This window comes from Alosa sapidissima, chromosome 5 (assembly GCF_018492685.1).
Source record: "Alosa sapidissima isolate fAloSap1 chromosome 5, fAloSap1.pri, whole genome shotgun sequence".
In the NCBI taxonomy this organism is placed as follows: Eukaryota; Metazoa; Chordata; class Actinopteri; order Clupeiformes; family Clupeidae; genus Alosa; species Alosa sapidissima.
The window spans coordinates 2,798,476-2,822,644 of record NC_055961.1 but is presented as its reverse complement, the minus strand read 5'-3'; the positions used below and the strand labels follow the sequence as shown (position 1 = coordinate 2,822,644).

General features: G+C 45.3%; 2 protein-coding genes across 3 annotated transcripts; one reads left to right on the top strand and one right to left on the bottom strand.

The window, feature by feature from the left end:
* The first annotated feature begins 304 nt into the window (after positions 1–304).
* On the top strand, positions 305–8,160 carry fkbp2 (FKBP prolyl isomerase 2). 2 transcript variants are annotated; one of them, XM_042092674.1, is made up of 6 exons: positions 305–404; positions 2,473–2,627; positions 3,456–3,568; positions 6,094–6,140; positions 6,501–6,536; positions 7,591–8,160. In XM_042092674.1, exons 2-6 carry the CDS (start codon positions 2,475–2,477, stop codon positions 7,650–7,652), a joined length of 411 nt encoding a protein of 136 aa, XP_041948608.1. In that variant the 5' UTR covers positions 305–404; positions 2,473–2,474; the 3' UTR covers positions 7,653–8,160. The 2 variants fall into 2 exon arrangements, with proteins under 2 accessions (XP_041948608.1, XP_041948609.1); XM_042092675.1 differs by lacking the exon at positions 305–404 and adding an exon at positions 496–518.
* ppp1r14ba (protein phosphatase 1, regulatory (inhibitor) subunit 14Ba) lies at positions 8,020–23,445 on the bottom strand. The gene is made up of 4 exons (XM_042092680.1): positions 22,933–23,445; positions 14,931–15,014; positions 14,062–14,094; positions 8,020–10,108 (listed from the first exon to the last, which is right to left on the bottom strand). Exons 1-4 carry the CDS (start codon positions 23,122–23,124, stop codon positions 10,025–10,027), a joined length of 393 nt encoding a protein of 130 aa, XP_041948614.1. The 5' UTR covers positions 23,125–23,445; the 3' UTR covers positions 8,020–10,024.
* Between the last annotated feature and the right edge of the window lie 724 nt (positions 23,446–24,169).

The window sequence follows — 24,169 nt, the reverse complement described above, 5'->3', positions numbered from 1 at the left end:
ATCAATACTGATCCTCCTGGACCTTAGCACTGCCTTTGACACCATAGACATACTACTTCTTGAAAAGTTGATAGGCATCAAAGACTCAGTACTCGCTTGGTTTAGATCATACCTTCCTACGGTCAACAATTTGTACAGGTCCATAATAAACCATACTATACTGTACGTGTCACTAAAAGCCTTTTCAATTGTTTCCATCCCATCAACCCATGTGGTCTAGATAGCAGGAGCTCCTCCTTAGCAATCTTTGGCACCAATCATAATTCCCAAAGTGTCAGCTCAGAGTCCCGCCCCATCAGAAAAATAGACCAATAGTAATACAGAGAGTCACCAATCGGCAGATGTCTTCCGGTTTGTATTTGCTTCCTCTTTTCCTGAGATTTGCGCTGCACGTTCATTCAGAGGTATGTGTGCTACACGATCATCTTCATCATCTATGAAGACTTCTATATAACTATTATTATGTTGTGTGTCTATTACGAGCGACTATTCACAGCTTTGCAAGTAAACAGCAATAGGTATTCAATAATGTGCACATTGTTATTCTGCAGCCAGACTCTAAAAGGCTAATTAGCTAGCAAAGCTAGCACAGCTCAAACAGACAACTCGTTATCAATATGATGCTGAGAAATAGCGATATAATATTGTTCTCCGTCAGTTAAGCCTATGCATTAAACTAGGGTTGTTTAAACTCATGCTGTTATAAAGCTCGTTTCTCTTATAATATGCTCTCCAAATATGACTTGGCAACTAATGTGGCTGTTGCTGTGATGTTTTGCCTAATACCTATTTTTTTAGGGTTTATGTGAGCATGTTTTCCACAGCAACTAAAGTGTGCCTTCCTAAAACAACTTTACGAAAATAAAAATATTCACGACGTCTTCGTCGTAATTTGATAGATGAGACATTTTAGTGTGTGTTTGTAGCTTTGCACCTGACTACATTTAAAAGCTGGATAGTTTTACATTACATTACATTACATTACATTACATTTGGCTGACGCTTTTTAACCAAAGCGACTAACAACATGGTAAACAGTAAGTTTTTAGAACAATTCTCACAATTTTAGGACAGTTTAAAAAAAACATTAGAGTACAGTAAGAATAAGTGCGTCGGTGAGTGCTGTTTTTAACAGTTACTTGTCAGTTTAAAACGGCTGGTGAGTGCTAGGATCAGTAAGACTTGTTGTAAGTGTTGCTATGAGAGTAGATGTTCTCTAAAGAGCTGGGTCTTCAGGAGTTTTTTGAAAGTGGAAAAGGATGTCACTGTCCTTGTAGGAACTGGCAGTGTGTTCCACCAACGAGGAACAACAGATGAGAAAAGTTTGGATTGGCTTGAGCGTACCGGTGGTAGCGCTAGACGTCGTTCGTCAGAGGAGCGCAGCGGTCTGGAGGTAGTGTAAGTCTGTATGAGGGCATTCAAGTAGGTGGGAGCAGAACCGGAGACTACTTTGTAGGCAAGCGTTAGAGACTTGAATTTGATGCGGGCCGCCATAGGTAGCCAGTGTAGCTGGATGAGCAGCGGGGTAACATGTGCCCTTTTGGGTTGGTTGTAGACCAGGCGCGCCGCCGCGTTCTGGATCATCTGAAGTGGTTTCACTGCGCAGGCTGGGAGACCTGTCAGGAGGGCATTGCAGTAGTCGAGTCGTGAGATGACTATTGCCTGAACCAGAGGTTGGGTAGCATCTTGAGTCAAGTAAGTCCTGATTTTCCGTATGTTGTAGAGTGCAAAACGGCATGACCGGGCGACTGAGGCAACATGATCCGAGAAGTTTAGTTGGTTGTCAAGAACAACTCCTAGATTTCTTGCAGTCCTGGTCGGTGAAACAGACAGGGAGTCAAATTTGATGTTGATGTCGTGGTGTATGGTAGGTTTAGCTGGGATGACCAGCAGTTCAGTCTTTGAGAGGTTCAGCTGGAGGTGGTGTGCCTTCATCCATGTAGCTATGTCTGAGAGGCAATCCGAGATCCGTGCTGAAACCAGGGGGTCGTCAGGTGGAAAGGACAGATAGAGCTGTGTGTCGTCTGCATAGCAGTGGTATGAGAAGCCGTGCGAACGGATAATCTGTCCCAAGGAGGTGGTGTAGATAGCAAAGAGGAGGGGGCCCAGCACTGAGCCCTGGGGGACCCCTGTGGTGAGATGGTGAGGTGCGGATAGCTGACCAAGCCATGATACGTTAAACGAGCGTCCTGTGAGGTAGGATTCAAACCAGGAGAGAGCAGAACCGGAGATTCCCATGTCAGCGAGTATAGAGAGAAGGATACGGTGATTAACCGTGTCAAAGGCAGCCGATAAGTCAAGCAGAATGAGTACTGGATAGTTGAACACTCCAGGACCACTGTCCGGTATCTTTGTCTTGATATTCAGTTTCCTGTGTAGTGGCTTAGTTGACTTTCTGCATGGCTCCATAAACTCAATCTGTGTGTGTGTGTGTGTGTGTGTGTGTGTGTGTGTGTGTGTGTGTTTTGGCAGACATGAGGCTGTTCTTCCTGTTGGCGGTGACCCTGGTGTCGCTGTGTGCCGTGCGGGGAGCTGAGAAGAAGAAGCTGCAGATCGGCATCAAGAAGCGCGTGGAGAACTGCCCCATCAAGTCCCGCAAGGGCGACGTGCTCAACATGCACTACACCGTGAGTTCACTGACCACTGCACAGGGCAGGAGAATCTGACCACTGCTCAGGGCAGGAGAATCTGACCACTGCACAGGGCAGGAGAATCTGACCACTGCGCAGGGAAGGGGAATCTGGCATCCACTGAAGCTAGTGTTGTCATGTTTTATTTTAATACAAAAAAATGCATATGTTTGTAGGTACAGTTAAGAACAAAACTATTCATACCCCTGGCAAATATTGATTTAATGTTGATTTTCTCTTGACCAATATGTTTGTTCTGCCTGAAAATGTCTCCACAATGATTCTAGACCACACCTTTTTAACAGAAATCCGGGTTTTGAGGCAGGAATGATTATTTGCCATTACTCTGGTCTTGTGCTCACTTTTTTTGAAGGATTGAGGTCTGGACTCTGGCTGGGCCACTCTAAAAATGTTGACATTGTTCTCTGTTAACCATTTCTTGCCTTGTTTGGCTGTATGTTTTGGATCATTGTATGGTTTAATGGTCCAATGTCGTCTATTGGGGTAGGTCTCTCAGCACACCGCCTGATCTTTTCTTTTTCTAGAGCCTTAATGTAGCCCCTTATTTTAGTGTTACCGTTTACTTTGAGAAGATCATTAGGTCCCCCTGGTTGAAAAACATCCCTTCCAATGGCCATCAAACTCTACAACTCTTCACCTCTTTGCTGCAGTGATGTGGCTGATTGACTGATTTTGTTCTTTTCAAACTTTTTTTATGTTTGTGTTTGTTTACATGCTGTTGTGATGGTCAAATTTCCTTCAGGATTAATAAAGTATTTCTTATTGTTATTCTTAAGTGTGTTTTCTGTGCTCTGCTGTGGCCAGGGTAAACTGGAGGACGGGACAGAGTTTGACAGCAGCATCCCCAGGAACCAGCCGTTCACCTTCACACTGGGCACCGGACAGGTCATCAAGGGCTGGGACCAGGGCCTACTGGGGTGAGTGGATCTTTACAGCACTGGTACTTTCTGGTAGAGTGGGAACCTCTATAGTACTGGTACTTTCTGGTAGAGTGGGAACCTCTATAGTACTGGTCTTTTCTGGTAGAGTGGGAACCTCTATAGTACTGGTCCTTTCTGGTAGAGTGGGAACCTCTATAGTACTGGTCCTTTCTGGTAGAGTGGGAACCTCTATAGTACTGGTCCTTTCTGGTAGAGTGGGAACCTCTATAGTACTGGTCCTTTCTGGTAGAGTGGGAACCTCTATAGTACTGGTCCTTTCTGGTAGAGTGGGAACCTCTATAGTACTGGTCCTTTCTGGTAGAGTGGGAACCTTTATACAGTAGTACTAGTACTTTCTGGTAGAGGGTGGACCTTTATAGTACTGGTTATTTCTGGTAGAGTGGGAACCTCTAAACTACCGGTACTTTCTGGTAGAGTGGGAACCTCTATAGTACTGGTCCTTTCTGGTAGAGTGGGGACCTTTATAGCACAGGTACTTTCTACAGGGGTGAATGAACCTTTAAAGGAGCACGCCAACCTTTTGGGAAATTAGTTTGTTTGCTGTCTACCCCAGAGTTAGATGAGGGGAGACATGCCCTTCTCTTCTCTGTGTGTGCACTGACCCAGTCTGATAACATAATTACACTAGTTGGCCCATAGCTAGCCCATAGCTGAATGGAAGTTATAGGCTAACTGGCGTAACCCACCTCCAGTGAATAGAAACTGTGTTGAGATTTTGTCACGGACACTTCAAACTCTGTGTCTGATATGTTTAGGCCTCTGGGATGTTGCTATTTATAGTGTTTGTTTGTGTTGGATGTTAGAATTTAAGCATAGACAGTTCACAAAATCTACACAATTTAATTAGGTGATGTAAAATAAACCAATGCAAACCTAGACTGGATTGGGGCGCCATTATTTTTCCATTTTTCTCATAAGAGTTTGCTAGGTCGTGTGCTTGGTGACAACTATTTGAGTTGTTTTGACAGATTTGACCGCCTGAGTGAGCTGTTTTCTACAAGCCCCTCATGTAGTCAGAATGTCACAGCTGCCTTTAGTTATTGTCCACGATGACACACCAGCGAGTCTCAAACATTGGCACAAACATCATGCATATCAGCAGTTCAATGCCCATGGTTACAGTGTCAAACATTTTGACTCCAGCTGCTGTGTTAGCATTGACCCTTCTTTACCGTGTTAAATGTTCTGCTGTGTTAGCAGTGACCCTTCTTTACCGTGTTAAATGTTCTGCTGTGTTAGCAGTGACCCTTCTTTACCGTGTTAAATGTTCTGCTGTGTTAGCAGTGACCCTTCTTCACAGTGTTAAATGTTCTGCTGTGTTAGCAGTGAGCTGTTAATCTCTCTGTAATGTAACTCATGCAGTTCAGGCACCATCACCGCACTGAGCGTCCATCTGGAGGCAGGCCAGCGTAGAGGAGAGAGTTTTCTCTGTGAGTCCCTCTGGACACAGGCCAGTGTAGTGGAGAGTGTGTTCCTGTGGCAGACCAGCCTAGAGGACAGTGTGTTTCTGTGTGGGGCAGCCCAGTCTACAGGAGAGTGTGTTTCTGTGTGGGGCAGCCCAGTCTACAGGAGAGTGTGTTTCTGTGTGGGGCAGCCCAGTGTACAGGAGAGTGTGTTTCTGTGTGGGGCAGCCCAGTCTACAGGAGAGTGTGTTTCTGTGTGGGGCAGCCCAGTGTACAGGAGAGTGTGTTTCTGTGAGTCCGTCTGGTGGCAGTCCAGTGTACAGGAGAGTGTGTTTCTGTGTGGGGCAGTCCAGTGTACAGTGTTGAGTGTCGTACCGAGTTCCTTAGCTGGGTCTGACTTGGCTGGTGTGTGCTGAGCAGACTTGAGTTGATTCAATGGAAGGTGGCATGGGTGTCAAAAGTCAAAGTCAAAGTCAGCTTTATTGTCAATTTCTTCACATGTTCCAGACATACAAAGAGATCGAAATTACGTTTCTCACTATCCCACGGTGAAGACAAGACATATTTTACCAATTTAAGTCCACAGACAGACATAACATTCAAGTAAACAAAAAAGTAAGTAAATAAGAGGGCACATATAATAATGAAAAAATAAGAGCAGCAAAATTTGGTTGAAATTGTGCATAGACAGTCAATAAAATACTAGTGCAAAGTCAGGCTAATAAAAGGCTTGGGTAGTTCTGTTTGACCTAAGTAAGGAAGAAAGTGGCATAGTGGTGCAAGTTATGTAAGAGCAGCAGAAGTGTTGTGTTTTCAGGACAACAACACCAAGTTGTAAAGTGTACAAGTGTGCAAGTGTGCAAGTGGAGTAGTGCAGGCGGCCATTGTGGGTCCAATGTCCAGGATGTTATGTAGCTGAGGGTGGATGGGGCAGAGGAGGGAGAGAGTTCAGCATCCTTACAGCTTGGTGTATGAAGCTGTTGGTGAGTCTGGTAGTGCGGGAGCGCAGGCTTCTGTACCTCTTCCCAGAGGGCAGTAGATCAAACAGATTGTGTGTGAGGTGATGTGATGTGTAAGGAAGTGTGTTCTTTTGTGCAGGATGTGTGAAGGAGAGAAGAGGAAGCTGGTCATTCCTTCAGAGCTTGGTAAGTGCGCACACGCACACACACACACACACACACACACACACACACACACACACACACACAAGCCATGAGCTGACTTGATGCCCAAGGACACTTAAACCGTCATGGGTAAATCAACTCAGTATCAGTGCTGTTTATATATTGTGTGGAATGTAGAACTCTATATTCTCTTGTGTGGAATGTAGAACTGTCTTTATTCTCTTGTGTGAAATGTAGAACTCTATTCTCTTGTGGAATGTAAAAGTCTCTTTATTCTCTTCTGTGGAATGTAAAAGTCTCTTTATTCTCTTGAGTGAAATGTAGAACTCTTTATTGTCTTGTGTGGAAGGTAAAAGTCTCTTTATTCTCTTGTTCACACAGGCTATGGGGACAGAGGAGCCCCCCCTAAGATCCCAGGTAAAGAGAACAAATGCTCATTAACACAGTGGACTTAAAAACGCACCAGCAATACCTCAGCTCAGTACACTGACTCACAAGGAGGGGAGGGGGTTCCAAGAACATGGAAAAGTGACAACCCTGGCTGAGGTAGCTCTGAGTAAGTGGTAAACCTTTTAATAGAAGAGCCCCATGGTTTGCTTTCCCATGTGAAATTAAGTCACAGGGCTCCTCTATTCAGAGGTTTACAGCTTTGCCAGGCACTTAACCAGAACTTGGAATGTACCCCCCATTCTAAGCTCCTGTGATTAGAGGCAGCGTTAGCTTTAGCACTGACTCAGCTGATCCACAATAAGTGGTGCCAAGCAGCCCCAAACAGAGGATAAAATTATCAATATTCAGGCTGCTTAGTTAGCAACATTGAAATGTGCTCACACGCCAGTTGACCGTTGTTTCTGGAGGGAAACTTTCTGGCAAAGTGATGTAGCTATGTTCCCTAGCTCCCTACATGATGTAGCTATGTTCCCTAGCACCCTACATGATGTAGCTATGTTCCCTAGCTCCCTACATGATGTAGCTATGTTCCCTAGCTCCCGACATGATGTAGCTATGTTCCCTAGCTCCCGACATGATGTAGCTATGTTCCCTAGCTCCCGACATGATGTAGCTATGTTCCCTAGCTCCCTACATGATGTAGCTGTGTTCCCTAGCTCCCTACAAACTGTGCAGTTCCTTTCAAACTGAACACTAACTAATTATTTAAGATGGCTGAATACCCTGTACAGTCCTCTTCACAGTCCACTACGAGGCGATTGACTCCTAGTCAACTTGGCCAGACACTAAACCATGACTTGGAATGCACCCCCAGTTGAAGCTCTTATGATTAGAATGTTCCTTGATGAGCCCTAAAGTTAGCTTTAGCACTGACTCAGCTAATCCCCGATAAGCAATCTCAAACCATGCAAAAGCCTAATAATACATTTTTATTGTCAGGTTTGTTATCATTTGATGTGCTTGCTTGTGTTGTATTGTGTAATGTAATCTGCTTCACTAAATACCCTTGTGTCCCCACCAGGTGGCGCCACACTCATCTTCGAGGTGGAGTTGCTGAGCATTGAGAGGAGGTCTGATTTATAGGTGCAGCAGGGCTGAGGTGCTCCTCCCCTGTCAGGGTGCAGTTCCATCAGTCAGCTCCAGATCGCCCTCCACCTGTCCTACCTGTCAGGTACCCACCCCACACCTGCCCAGGACTCTGGATATTGCAGCCACACCTGCCCAGGGCTCTGGATATGGCAGACATCAGCAGGGACTCCGATCAGTTCACCACCAGTTTAGTCTTCAGCAGAGAGCGATCTTTCCCACAACAATACCATCACTGTCAGCATCATGCAGACGTGTGTGTGTGTGTGTGTGTGTGTGTGTGTGGAGTAATTTGACTAACACCCAACTGAAGAATACACTGTCACGGGGGGAATTCACTGTGCGCCATCATCTTTATTTTTTCTTAAACCACCTTAATACACACACACACATAATTTGGACTAAATACAGCATTGAGATCAGATTGACAAGGGATCAGGGACTTGTTCCTTTTGTTCAAAAAGTCTTCTATTCCTACTGGAATAAATGTTTGATTTACAAACGAGTAGCGTTGTCTTATTTTATTATCGTAGCCAAAGTTTCTCTGCCTACTGATGCTCATATGTAACCTCCTACTTCCATGTCGCTTATCGTTGGTAATGTTCTACCCATGCACATGACACGCTTGGTACACCTTTTATAAAAATGTAACAAAATTGGCAAATCCTCTCTTTTACGGGTATTGCTACTCTGCATCTAAAGGGAGTTTCTGCTCTGGCTGCCACCATTCTGTCTTGGCCAAGTGCAGTCAACAGTCCGAGTACAAAACCAAAGAGCAGTAAGAACAATATGTAATAAGTGTTGCTTGAAAAAATCCTGTGAATGAAAATTTAGCACCAAAAAAACAATCCTACGGCTCTCCTATAGGTCCCTACGACACACTCTGAGGATACGCAGACGGCAGCGGAGTGTGGCGAGCCCGTGGCCCAGATTTGGCCCAGATGCGCACCGGTTGCTTATTCCGAGCTGTTGGGATTGGTGACGAGCCTGGGCAGATGAGTTTATGGTGGGGCCAGTCCGGGCGTTCCGTTGACGGAGCATATGCTGCAGCAATCAGCTTCCACTACAGTCAACACAACACACGTGGGAGCGCTGAGCCCATTTGGAAACATGACACCAGTCTTCTAAAACAATTTGTATGCTCGCCAACGAAACGCTTCAGTAGCACTCCTAGTGTAGCCTAGCTGTCAGTAAATGTCCTCCTAGTGTAGCCTGGCTGTCAGTAGTAAATGTCCTCCTAGTGTAGTGACTGTGTGGCTGTCAGTAGTAAATGTGCTAGTGTAGTGTAGCCTGGCTGTCAGTAGTAAATGTCCTCCTATAGTGTAGTGTAGCCTAGCTGTCAGTAAATGTCCTAGTGTAGCGTCAGTAGTAAATGTCCTCCTCCTTTGAGGGTTTTATGGTAGTACATGTCCTAATAAAAGATTCTCAGAGCAAAGCAGAGCCCTGGGGTGCTTCTCAGAGCTTTACCACTTACAGAGTTCACTTACTCGGGTTTGTTACAAAAGCACACAGTTGGACAAGCCGAGAGCCTCTGTTGCCATCTGGGTATCCAACACACAAGCAAAGACACTTAAGAATACGTTTTAGATCCTACAGCACAATCACCTCTGTCCATAAGAGATGCAGTATGCCATTTCTGTGGTCAGTAAACAAGGCATCTAGATCTGATGAATGTTCCATCTAGTGATATGGGTGAAATACGGATGATGTACAGTACATCTTTTGCATGGTTTGCATGGTTTTAGCTTTTTGTTTTGGACATGTTTTTATGCATGTAAACAAATAATGAATCAATATCACGTTCCTTTAGAATTTGATTAACGTTCCACTTTATTAAGATATAGCATACTGCACCTCTCATCCCATCCCAAACATCCCTTATCCCATTTAATGTCATGTTGCTACTCTTCTGTGTAACACAAAGTACGACATAAAAAAACTCAACAGTTACTTGGGTCTGGAGTCCTGATGCGCTTATAGTAAGCAAGCTCCCAAAGTCACATTGCTAGTGGACATTTCAGAAATCACAGTAATGAATGATGAGTCGCCCCCACAGTTCTACAACACACCCTCCCCCCCCCCACACACACACACCTCCTGTGCATGGCGCTAAGCTAACATATATGCTAATATAGAGTTCACATAGAGTACAGTGTAGAGCAGAAAAGGTGTTTTTTTTAAAAACGGAACCAGAGATTGGCCACTGGTGTGACCTGCAGCTGAGATATGATTGGCTGGAACGCTTGGCCCTGGTCTCCATCTCACAAGCACAGTGGGATTGTGGGAGATTTGACCCCCCCGTCACCCTGCCCCCCTTCTCCTCTCGGCTGGAGAGGGCTGACTGTGAGAGAGGGGAGGGGTGGGGGGGGTCAGGGGGTGACCTCTCCTTTCTTCTGGGGGGTGCTGAGCTTCTGCATCCCTCTCACACGCTCCAGCAAGGCGGCTACAAAGTCCTGCAGAGGAAGACAAGGAGGAGAGAGGAAACAGCCTTCCTGGTTTACGCTGCTGGCCTGTCGGCACAACAATGAAACATGTTCCGGAGATAGAACACGGAACACTGTAAACATTCTGGAACTTCAGGACCTCTTTGGTCTTTCACCAGAGACTGTTCATCAACTGTTCTAAAGAATCTTTTGCTTTCACTTGTGCAAAATACTGCTGACACAGACTGGTGCCTCTTGTGGCAAAGACGGTACAAAGTAATGAGTAGCGAATACACACTTTGACTGCACACTGACATCCACACCTTCATTACATCAAGAGCCTATAATGAAAAAGTTAAACATGAACATGACAAAGTCAAGAACAATGTACATATTGTGACCCATGTTGGATTCAAATATCTCTGTTGAACAAGTTCTAACTAGCCAGCAGCCGGCTCACTGGATACCCTGTCTCTGCGGAGAGACTGAAGCTAAGCAGGTGTGCATATGGTTAGTACTTGGATGGGAGACCTGGGAATGCCAAGCGGCTGTTGGAAGTGGTGTTGGTTGGCCATTAGGGGGCAGTATTCCCTCTGGTCAGTGGACAATCTCAACGCCCCAGTCCAGTCATGGGGACTGTCTTCCCGTGGCACCCAATGCAAAGCGCAGAGGTATCTGCAGTGTCCTGGCTAATTACACCAGGGCACTGCCAGTCCACCTGCACATTGATTGATTGCGGCATTCAACCAATCAGGGGAGGGCCCCCTACACCTGGCTTGTCCCAGTAGGGAAAAGGGTTATGTTGCTATGCTCAACTACCAATCGCAAGGCAGTACAGTCAAGAGTGAGTCATGTTCTCAGCATTTATGGCTAAACGATCTGTCTTTTGCACAGCCTAGTGAGTGTCACTCACACACATTGAAAGCCCAGAGTAACAGCTGGAGTCTCTATTCTCACACACACACATTCAATCAACAACAACACAGCTGGAGTCTCTATTCTCATACACACATTCAATCAACAACAACACAGCTGGAGTCTCTATAATACACACACACACACATTCAATCAACAACAACACAGCTGGAGTCTCTATTCTCACACACACACACATTCAATCAACAACAACACAGCTGGAGTCTCTATTCTCACACACACACATTCAATCAACAACAACACAGCTGGAGTCTCTATTCTCATACACACATTCAATCAACAACAACACAGCTGGAGTCTCTATAATACACACACACACACATTCAATCAACAACAACACAGCTGGAGTCTCTATTCTCACACACACACACATTCAATCAACAACAACACAGCTGGAGTCTCTATTCTCACACACACACACATTCAATCAACAACAACACAGCTGGAGTCTCTATTCTCACACACACACATTCAATCAACAACAACACAGCTGGAGTCTCTATTCTCATACACACATTCAATCAACAACAACACAGCTGGAGTCTCTATAATACACACACACACACATTCAATCAACAACAACACAGCTGGAGTCTCTATTCTCACACACACACACATTCAATCAACAACAACACAGCTGGAGTCTCTATTCTCACACACACACACATTCAATCAACAACAACACAGCTGGAGTCTCTATTCTCACACACACACATTCAATCAACAACAACACAGCTGGAGTCTCTATTCTCACACACACACATTCAATCAACAACAACACAGCTGGAGTCTCTATTCTCACACACACACATTCAACAACAACAACACAGCTGGAGTCTCTATTCTCACACACACACATTCAACAACAACAACACAGCTGGAGTCTCTATTCTCATACACACACATTCAACAACAACAACACAGCTGGAGTCTCTATTCTCATAACACACATTCAACAACAACAACACAGTCGTATCATGCGGCATGCTATCTATCAGCTAACACACGCTTGGAAAAGGAGCATCTACTGAGACAAATACAACTACAGTTCTAAATGTTTGGCCATTCCTGAGCATGTCATGATAACTACCGCTATGCGCACTGTAAAGAGAAGCATAGCATACGCTTCTGAGGAATCTGATTGGCTATCATCGGTTTGCCTCAGGCGTGGTTTTTACTCAATGTCACTTAGAATAAAACACACACACACACACACACAAACGGTCAGTGCGTCGATGTCCAAACATCAACATTTAACTGTCTCCCCATAGCAGAGTGAATAGCCAGTCCTTTGTAGTCAAACAATTGAGTCTAAGGACCTGTTTACATTTGTTTTTAGAAAGAGTCTTGGGTGATCCGATCACAAGTGTTTAACTGAGACACATCACTGTTTACAGATGAGACACACTGTTTAGCGTCTGCTAAATTCCATAACCATAACATGTATTTACGGTGTACATCCAGAGATATGCTGACCACTTAGGTTTAGATTCCGCTATTGCCAATGTCACATGCAGTAGAACTCCCACTGTCCAGAACACAAAACAAATTTGCGTTTACGCTACAAAACGTGGTCATGTGGTCAAACATGTGGTCAACCATTTCGGCAAGTGCCTTGGTGATTGTTTACACTTTTAGAACTGACCACCAAGACATTTTAAAAACAAATGTAAACGGGTGGTGTGGATTTTGGTGGTGCAGCCACCGGACCACAGTCCTATGACCACAGTCCTATGTACTGGCCCGTGCTGGGGTGTTGAGCTTAAAGTCAGAGGTGCGTTCAAATTCAGCAAATAGGCAAAAGTTACTGACGACAGCCTTGATGCTTGCCGTTTTTGTTTACAGTTTAAAGCGAACAACTGTTTTGTTTCATTTGCAAACACAAAAAAAACGTTCACATTTAAAGGAGAATTCCGGTGTGATATTGACCTAAAGTGTATCGAAACATGATACCGAGTGTGAACGTATGTCTCATAGCCCATCTCGGCTTGTCCCCTGCACTCCAAAATCTGGCGCTAGTTAGCAGATGCTACCAACATCTTTTTCAATAGTGGTGCTTCGGCATCGGGCTAGCCATGCAAATAAATCACTGTTTTACACCCATTTACGAGGCTCAATGTATCTCCACACTTCATTGGTAGACTTCCGAGGGCCCTGACATTTAAAACGAGACATTGAGAACTTTGAAAAAGCACTGGTAGTTTACTTACAAGACGATTTATACAGACAGTATCTTCACGAAGTTTAACGTTTGCAGCCATCTTGAATTTAGTCACGATAAGTTGAGCAACGAGTAAGAATGAACAGCTATGATAAGGGATCAGATTACAAAAATAATTCAGTGGAAATGCATGGATTCCAGTTTCTTCCAGTAGCAGCAACTGGAATCCATGCATTTCCACTGAATTATTTTTGTAATCTGATCCCTTATCATACCTGTTCATTCTTACTCGTTGCTCGACTTATCGTGACTAAATTCAAGATGGCTGCAAATGTTAAACTTCGTGAAGATACTGTCTGTATAAATCGTCTTGTAAGTAAACTACCAGTGCTTTTTCAAAGTTCTCAATGTCTCGTTTTAAATGTCAGGGCCCTAGGAAGTCTACCAATGAAGTGTGGAGATACATTGAGCCTCGTAAATGGGTGTAAAACAGTGATTTATTTGCATGGCTAGCCCGATGCCGAAGCACCACTACTGAAAAAGTTGTTGGTAGCATCGGCTAACTAGCGCCAGATTTTGGAGTGCAGGGGACAAGTCGAGATGGGCTATGAGACATACGTTCACACTCGGTATCATGTTTCAATACACTTTAGGTCAATATCACACCGGAATTCTCCTTTAAGTTAAAAGAATGCATCCACTACGCTTTTCTCCCTCTGTTTGTAAAATCTGAGATCAATGTAGCCTACAGTACCACTAATTTAGCTTTTGTGTGCCGCCCAGGGGGTCAGGTCTGTGTCCAGGCACGCTGCCTATGTGAGGTCAGTACAGATGCTATTCTGGGAGACGGGACCGCGGACAGAGCAAACAGGAAGGTAGTACTCACATCTGTGGGCTTGAAGCAGTCTGCCAGCAACCCCTGAACAGAGACACAAGGAAACAAAGGGCTCATTTCCAACAGGGAGATCCCCAGATCTTACAATACAGGTCAAAGGTCATGTATTAATCTCTAATCAAGACATTACTGATCACTAATTAGGATATTAATCTCGAATCAAGACATTACTGATCACTAATTAGGATATTAATCTCTAATTAAGACATTACTGATCACTACTAAGACAGTAATAACAAGACAAACAACCCAATGGAGGATTTATTCTAATGGAGAGAATGATCTACCACCTTAAGAAAACTGAAAGAAATTATTAGATAGGGACAGTGCACCGAGCCTCCATTCACATTGACATGATACTCCAAGTTAAGAGCTCTTTAAGTTCAAAATACTAACGGCTGGTTTTATGTGGGGGTTGAACTTGACGTTAGCTCTGCACATTTCTACATTGAGTCCACTGCCAGCCCAGTCTAAACATCCCAGAGGGCCAGTCTAGAGAGAGTGGCAGAGGGAGAGGTAGAACTCCGGGCCCGTGAGGATGAGAACCATCACTATGACCATGTTCCTATAGGTGGATGGTGTGAGGTGGAATAAAGCTGTGTTTGGGGTTCCTGTTCTAGAGGTAGAATAAAGCTGATGGGATTGGGGTTCCTGTTCTAGTGTGTGGTGGAATAAAGCTGATGGGTTTGGGGCTCCTGTTCTAGAGGTAGAATAAAGCTGATGGGTTTCGGGTTCCTGTTCTAGTGTGTGGTGGAATAAAGCTGATGGGTTTGGGGCTCCTGTTCTAGAGGTGGAATAAAGATGATGGGTTTGGGGCTCCTGTTCTAGAGGTGGAATAAAGCTGATGGGTTTGGGGCTACCTTGACTTTGCGTGCTCTGTCTACATCACTGGGCAGGTCAAGGAGTTCGTCCACATCGATCTCCAACTCAGGAACCTCTTCCTCCTGCCAAAACACACACACACACACACACGGCTTTATTATCTGAACTCACAGTCTCTTCCTCCTTATGTTCTACAAAACAACAGGATGGGCTGTGTGTGTGTGTGTGTGTGTGTGTGTGTGCCTGTTCGCATGACTGTAAACAACATTCTCCTGGCCACACACACACACACACACACACATGGCTCCTATAAGCAGCTCTACAGATACACCAAAGCCAAAAGCCCATCTTTCAGGACCCCAAAGCCCAGTGCAGTATCCAAACACAGCCATGGCAGGATGTGTGTGTGTGTGTGTGTGTGTGTGTGTGTGTGTGTGTGTGTGTGAGCTTCCTCTTCATTCCTCTTTGGTATCCATCCCTTCTGTCCGTGCTCGTCCTGCTCTATCCAGGTGGTGTGTGTCCCTAAATAAACACTTCAGCTCTGAAGTCCAGTTCTGAGGCCCTGCTTTCCATCTCTGTTCTAAAGCACCGTTCTGTTCTAGTTTTAGTTCTGTTCTAGTTCTGTTTCTGTTCTAAAGCACCGTTCTGTTCTGTTCTGTTCTAGTTCTGTTTCTGCTCTAAAGCACCGTTCTGTTCTTTTCTAGTTCTGGTTCTGTCTGCTCTAAAGCACCGTTCTGTTCTGTTTCTGCTCTAAAGCACCGTTCTGTTATGTTCTAGTTCTGGTTCTGTCTGCTCTAAAGCACCATTCTGTTCTGTTCTCTGTTCTAGTTCTATTTCTGCTCTAAAGCACGGTTCTGTTCTTTACTAGTTCTGGTTCTGTCTGCTCTAAAGCACCGTTCTGTTCTGTTCTCTGTTCTAGTTCTGTTTCTGCTCTAAAGCACCGTTCTGTTCTGTTCTGGTTCTGTCTGCTCTAAAGCACCGTTCTGTTCTGTTCTGTTTCTGCTCTAAAGCACCGTTCTGTTCTGTTCTGTTTCTGCTCTAAAGCACCGTTCTGTTCTGTTCTGGTTCTGTCTGCTCTAAAGCACCGTTCTGTTCTGTTTCTGCTCTAAAGCACCGTTCTGTTCTGTTCTGGTTCTGTCTGCTCTAAAGCACCGTTCTGTTCTGTTCTGGTTCTGTCTGCTCTAAAGCACCGTTCTGTTCTGTTCTGGTTCTGTTTCTGCTCTAAAGCACCGTTCTGTTCTGTTCTGGTTCTGTCTGCTCTAAAGCACCGTTTTGTTCTGTTCTGGTTCTGTTTCTGGCGTTCACAGCTGCTGCTGGGTGTATTAATAAGGAGCGCCTGGGCACCTGGACTTCTCCTCAACCAGCAAGGCCACCGGTTACACTCCAAGGGAACATATACACACATACACACACACACACACACACACACACACACACACACACACAGATGGAGTGTAACTGTCTCCCTGCCTGCACTGAAAATGACCTTGGATAAAAGTGCGCTGAATACATAAATGTGCACATCAAAGCTTCCAGCACCAGAGGAGGGAAGGAGAGAGAGAGGGAGAGAGAGAGAGAGAGAGAGAGAGAGAGAGGGAGAGAGGGAGAGGGAGGAGAGAGAGAGGGAGAGGAGTCCCTGGATACAGAGGTAGAAGGGGAGAGAGGGAGTAATGTTACTTCCTCCTTGAGTCAATTCAGCACTTCTTCACTGATTTATTATTGGTTTGTTATTTATTTTCCTGACCTAGTCTAGTTAGTATTGTTCTGTAATGATGCGGGTGGGGGGGAGGGGGCTCCTGTGTTGGGAATTGTGCTAGAGAGCTAGAGTGCATCTATGCAGTCAGGGGATATCCATCAGTTAGGAAAGCCCAGCAGTCGGGAGAGCCCAGCAGTCAGGAAAGCCGTCAGTCGGGAAAGCCCAGTGCCCAGATCACTACTACCAGATCACTACCAGTGCCCAAAGCAGAGCCTGAGCACAATTAAGCCAGTTCACCTCTACTCATCTCTGCTCACTATCAGAACACGCTCTAGTAGCCTATACTATATCAATGTCATAGATCCACTGTATTCATCTCCAAAGGGAAATGATGGTGTTACTGCAGCAATTCAACTGTAAGTGGTGCATTGTCTCTCAGAGTATAATTCTCCTCTCCCTGCACAAAGTTGCGATATTGACCATTGTACACTTGATATTGACCATTCGATCTCTTTGTATGTCTGGAACATGTGAAGAAATTGACGATAAAGCTGACTTTGACTTTGACTTTGACTTTGTTGTAGTGGGCAGGAATGCATTTCTATAACGGTCCTTGTTCAGCAGCCTCCAGCTCAAAACACTCTGTTGTCTGACTAGTAGCCTAGTTCATGTAGCGGATGTGAGGTGTTGTCGGGGTCATCCCTATGTTCCCCGGGTCTTATGTTACCCGCTCGGGGTAGTTAGGTTTAGGGTTCTATGTTTCCCATAGTCCCATACAAAGCGGGGAACATAGGACCTGGGGAACATAGGACCTGCGGAACATAGGACCCGGGGAACATAGGTACGCTCCTGTGTTGTCCATCATGCTAAGCTAGCTCTCCAGTGTAATTCCATCGTGCTAAGCTAGCTCTCCAGTGTAATTCCATCGTGCTAAGCTAGCTCTCCAGTGTAATTCCATCAGTGTAATTCCATCGTGCTAAGCTAGCTCTCAGTGTAATTCCATCGTGCTAAGATAGCTCTCCAGTGTAATTCCATCGTGCTAAGCTAGCTCTCCAGCTAGCTTTCCATCGTGTTAAGATAGCTCTCCAGTGTAATTCCATCAGTGTAATTCCATCGTGCTAAGCTAGCTCTCCAGTGTAATTCCATCAGTGTAATTCCATCGTGCTAAGCTAGCTCTCCAGTGTAATTCCATTGGTCCATTGGATTGGTGCCACAGCTCTGTCCACGAGGACTACACACCTCACAGATGGCATTTCCTCTAATAGATCAGAACTGAGTCAGAACTCTGAACTCCAGCCCACACACATACACAAACACACACACCTGTCAATCATTTTTTTTATTATCATTTTACACAGAAGAGGAAGTGTGTACAGTTCAGGTCAAGTCATTGAACTTGATTAATTGTTTTGGAAGAAAAACTCAGAAGCATTGATCAATATTAATATTTTGGTCTATTCCATTCATTGTATACTATTATTTTCAAACAAATTGAAACAAAGTGAAAATCCTATTGAAATCTTATCCTTGATATTCTGCAGCACTCAGCTTTACATTAATCCAGCTAAAAAATGAAATCTCACAGACAGACACCATTTCATAAGACACAAAGGTTGTGACATACACTAGTTCATATATAGCTCATATACTCTTATGGCATGGCTCACACACACACACACACACACACACACACACACACACACACACACAACCAAGCTCATACCTCTCCTGCATTGCTCACACACACACACACAACCAAGCTCATACCTCTCCTGGCATGGCTCACACACACACAGATAATCAAGCTGATGTGTATTGGGGCGGTGTGTGTGTGTGTGTGTGTGTGTGTGTGTGTGTGTATTGTGTGTGTGTGTGTGTGTGTGAGTGTGTGTGTATGTATTGTGTGTGTGTGTGTGTGTATGTATTGTGTGTGTGTGTGTTTATGTGTGTGCTGATGTGTATTGGGTGGTGTGTGTGTGTGTGTGTGTGTGAGTGTGTGTGTATGTATTGTGTATTGTGTGTGTGTGTGTGTGTGTGTGTGTATTGGGTGCGCCCTCTCCTCATCTATGAAAGTGGAACAGAACGCCTCCCCAGGAGAAGCCAAGGCAGCTCAGCATAATTACATTGTGTCAGTATGGGAGAGGGATGGCTCTGTGTGATGCTGCATATTAAACAGCTTTAACACACACACACACACACACACACAGACACACCACACACACACACACACAGACACACACACACAGACACACACAGACACACCACACACACACACACACACACACACACACACACACACACACACACACATACATATCACACACATATCACACACATATCACACACATATCACACACACACACTACAGGGGTTCAGTACTGTGTCACTGTGTGTTAGCAGAGTCACCAGCTTACATCTCCACCTGATCAACCTTCCAGGAAGGGGATTTCATAAACTACTCATGTCAGCCAACGCACAGAGCCACTGGACATCAAACAGACTCTACTTTCACATGAAACATGGGGCCCATGGGGACTGCATGGGCTTATACACATGGGGCCTATAGACTGCATGGGCTTACACACTATGGAAATGGTTCATATGAAGCATGTGTAACGGAGGCGAACTGAGCTAGCGTGCTAGTTGCCCGTGTAAATCCTCACACCCCTAACCTTAAGAACGCTTCTAACCGCTGAGTTGGAAGCCTAGGCTTTTAGCTCAGTGGTTAGAGCGTTCGACTCCCATGCTGGTGTGTGTCGAGGTGTCGGGTTCGAGGGCCGTGACAGGCAGACGAATTACAACCTCTGTTACACATGGGGTCTATAGATTGCACACTATGGAAATGGTTCATATGAAACAAGGGGCCTATAGACTGCATGGGCTTACACACTATGGAAATGTTCTCTGGTTCATCCTAAGAAGAGAACTGGATCCAGTGGTCGGTGAGAGCTAAGAACCTTGATTATTTTAAAAGAATGTTGTGAAGGGTTGCCATGACGCATGGTTCTAAGAGGGAACTATTATCCAAACGACCGTTAGCATCCCCTGTCTTACGGAGAGAGCCATTATCCACATAGCTGTAAACGGCTTCAACTAATTGATTTCCCTTTTCCAGCCTTTGGTAATTAATCATTCGGTTCAACCTCTAAGGACCTCACGATTAATCACTACTGAACACACACACACACACACACACACACACACACACACACTTGCATTTGACTGTGGACACACACACACCCAAACAGCTTTTTGGACACACACACACACACGTGCATTTGATTATGGACACATACACACCCAGACTCAAGCAAACAGCTTTTTGGACACACACACACACACACACACTAGGTGAGTGCAGGTGATTGTGTTCTGCCCAGCACACTGTTCAGCTGTAGAGTCGGCAGACCGCACCTGCCAGTGCCCACCGGACTCTACTGATAAATCACCCTCACTCCGCCGACCAGGTGTTGCTGCACACACTCCCCTGCAGAAGAGGTATGAGTGTGTGCATGCGTGTGTGTGTGTTTGTGTGTGTGCGTGCATGCGTGTGTGTTTGTTTGCTCTACACCAAGTACAGCACTGACCGCTGTTTACATGCATAGCAGGTCAACTCACAGTGGACACAGTGTGCTGCATGTCCCAAACACACTGCTGCACTGCAGCCATTATTCTCACTGATGGAGAGTATATCCACAAACGCTAGCTAATGGAGAGTGTATCCACAAACGCTAACTGATGGGGAGTATATCCACAAACGTTAACTAATGGAGAGTGTATCCACAAACGCTAACTGATGGGGAGTATATCCACAAACGTTAACTAATGGAGAGTGTATCCACAAACACTAACTGATGGGGAGTATATCCACAAACGCTAAACGTCTAAATGTGTATCCATCATTTGTCAAGGGTGTACCGATGTGAGGCTTGTGGAACACGTAAGGGTGGACTGGAAGACACCCTCGGGGTCATAAAGAGTTGCTGAAGTAGGTCTACTTTATTATCAGAGATGGAACACACCCCGCTCCACGAGGTATCCATGGAGACTGCAGCCATGACACTTTTCCTTCTTTTCACCGTCGGATCCAACTGTGTTGGAAAGATGTCAAGCTGGCTTAAAAGTTTGCCCCTTCAAAACGTGCGACGCAGGCTGGAGAGAGAGTGGGAGAGAGGGAGAGTGGGAGAGAGGGAGGGAAGGAGAGAAGGAGAGAGAGAGAGTGGGAGAGAGGGAGAGTGGGAGAGAGAGGGAGAGTGGGAGAAAGGGAGGGAGGGAGAGAGAGAGGGAGAGAGGGAGAGAGTGGGAGAGAGGGAGGGAAGGAGAGGGAGAGAGGGAGGGAGGGAGAGAGGGAGAGAGGGAGGGAGGGAGTTTGTGCTTGGAGCAAACGTCAGCTGAGGAGACGAGAAAACAGTTCACAAACCCAAAGAGGCCTAGTCTGTGTGGAACACAAACCATGGCCAACTGCACACACACACACACACACACACACACACACACACACACACACACACACCACCGATTTTACGCTACAGTTGCCTTGTCAGAACTCATTACTGTGTCCTGGACTGCAGAGGCAAGGTTGAGCTTTTTTGGCTAATGCTGAACCAATTACTCTCTTGGTTACCTTTGAATTGGAGTGGATAATATTTCAGATACAGAGGGAACACTGGCTCACTCACTTAGCCAATGAAGAGAGCAGGTCACTTGGGACACTTAGCCAATGAAGAGAGCAGGTCACTTGGGACACAGAAACTTGATAATGGTCACGCTGATTTTGACAGACCAATCTGTATGAACAATCAATTTGTCAATTAGCCTATCATTGAATTTTTCTATCATTGAATTGTTTCGTTTTTTTGTTTTGTTAATGCCTCAATGTTCATCATAGGCTACAGTAGTCTATTCTTCTAATTTGATATGTGATGTGACTTCAATGGCAAACCAAGATTTTACCTTAAACGGTTGAGTCGGGGAAATAATGACCAGTTGACCTGTAGCATAACATGACGTCATTCGTTTAGTGGGTAAACCTCGCCTCTAGGTGGCGCAGTATGCGCGCTTGTGATCTCACCTCTCCATCACCATATCGCCGCATCCCCCGGGGTTGTGAACGAGCTCCGGGCTCAGACACGGACCATGGATTATGCCTTTAGTGTAGATTGCTCTATTCATTATTAACACGCAGGTGTCAAAGCGTGATGGATCTTTAAAGAGAGGCGCCCATAGGTCGCTAGCCTACATGGCACCCCGTAGAGAGTTCTGCATGTACTGGCAGATCAGACGAGAGGGCTGCATGGACACCTGTCCCGCTATTGCACAGTGCGAAGGCTTTAGTAGCCTAAGTCTATGACACAATGGTCATTGCTTTCTTGATCAACCTACTTTTTTAACTTTCGAACAGGTCTGATCCTTACTTGTGATCTAAAGCGACATGGCTATTGATTATTTAACAACAGGCCAAGTGAGCCGAGTTGCAAAGGCCATAACTTTTGTCCTCCCTCCTTTCACCTGCTACAGGTAACTAGTCTTGTGTATTGAACAGCATCCATTGCATTGAAAGGAACAAAGAAATATACATTGCTCAGTTGAAGCACACTAATGTCAAATCCAGCCACTGTGGAAATCATATAATATTGTTACGAGTAACGCATTTGCTCTCTCATAAAAGCAGGCCAATGGCCAATATGACTACAGTGAGAATAGTGTTGCCGGGAGGGGGGGTAGTGGGATGGAACGGAAAAGACAAGGAGCGACCGAATCTGGACACGCGCCACCGCCAAACGCCAGGCCAGGAAGCGCAGGAGGAAAGGGTCGGCTTGAGGAAAACGGCCTCCGGTGCACTCTTTGTGTATTAGTGAAGAAGATTCACTGCATTTCCCTACAGCAGTGACATTTAAGACAAAAAGACACTCAACACACACACACACACACCACTGGGTGGGAGCTTCCCCCAGCCTCGACAACACATCATGCTGCACAAAGAGCCTGCGGGAGGCACGAGAACAGCAGTGAGAAGCGCGCGCTCAGGTGTGATGTGTCTTTTTGTCTCTGGCTTCCCTAATTAGATAAGCCTGCGCTGCTGCTGCCACGCCCTTCTCACGCTTCAAATTCTCAATAGTAGCCTGGTGATGTAGCCGAGTGTGCTATAGTAGGTGGACTGAAGGATAAGAATATCTGAATAGGATACACTAAGAGCAAAACACAGAGAGCGAAATGCTAGCAAGTAACCAAAGTTAAGGCGATGTCACAGCGTGTACCGAGAGACAAAGCACAGATCTTGGCACCAGAACCTTAACGAGCCGTCACCTGCCTTGGGCCGATGGCAATGAGACACAAAGACTTACCTCACAGTCGTACAACTGAGTGAGCTGCCCGACAATCCACTCCTCGAGGTTAAGTCTTTTTCTCAATTCTTTCCTGTCGTATTTGACTGTCACTCGCCCTTGTTTCTGGGGAACTTCGTCCCCCGTGCCCGGGGGGGTTTGGAAGTATACCCGAGGCTGAGGGGTTGTCTCCGGGCTTGTCACAGCTGCCATGGTCCGCCGCTTCTTCGGAAAAGCTACCTTTGCCTTGAAATCAGCGACAAGATCTTATTTATCAGAGGAGTTCAAATATTGAACTAATCTGTTTGCTATTGTTCTCCCGTGGCCTTCCATTGCATCTTTGCAAACTGTTTTTATCCGCAATCCTTACTTCACTGGCATCAGTTACTCTGCCCCAAACCCATTCAGGACTATGACAATAGATGCATAGTCAGTTTAGGAAATAATCTCGAAAGTGTACAGCGTGTAAAACCACGTCCACCAGGAGAAATGGGTTTGTCGGCTGTCTCACTTCTTGCGGCTGCCGGCTGCTGCACCGGACATAAAGTGACAGTTGCTTTTTCTCCTGCCTCATGTTATAAACCGATATAAATCTGACGGGAGCTTCCCCCCGAAATTACCAGGATATTGCTCGACCATCTGGGAATGCGCGCATAAGTTCAGAATTGCACATAAACCAAAATCATACATTTCTATATTTGTTGAGTATTGTTGGTTATGCGCCACCCCCTATTATTTAGATTTGGACTGTCCCAACCAAATGTCCATGCTCCATCCTTCCCTCACCTTTTTACAGTTTACAGTATAGGCTACTAAAGCTTACAGTGAAACAAATGTCCGTTACCGACATAAATAAATAATAATTGCGTTTGTTTGTGAAATGTGATTATTTTTGTTCATAACGTCACTGAAATCATTTATAAATTAAGTGTCCACATGTTTATCATTGAATTTAGTTTCAGTGGCCGACAAGTTAGAAATCCTAATCAGATTAATTAACATCTAGTCTGAACTAATCAATTTCGATCATCTTCAGTCCAATTTGCGCATTTCCCATCCAAAGCCGCATAGATCCATGGGAATGGTAGTTCTGGGTGAAGACGAACACCGTAGCCTGTAATGTGCATGCTCCTTCCAGTGGTCCAGTGGGTAATTGTTAGGCTACAGAATTCGGGTGGCTATTGAGACAATGTAAAATACTCTTGGTTAGATTAATGACTGATTAAAAATGAATACATTTTATAGGCCTAATAAAGTA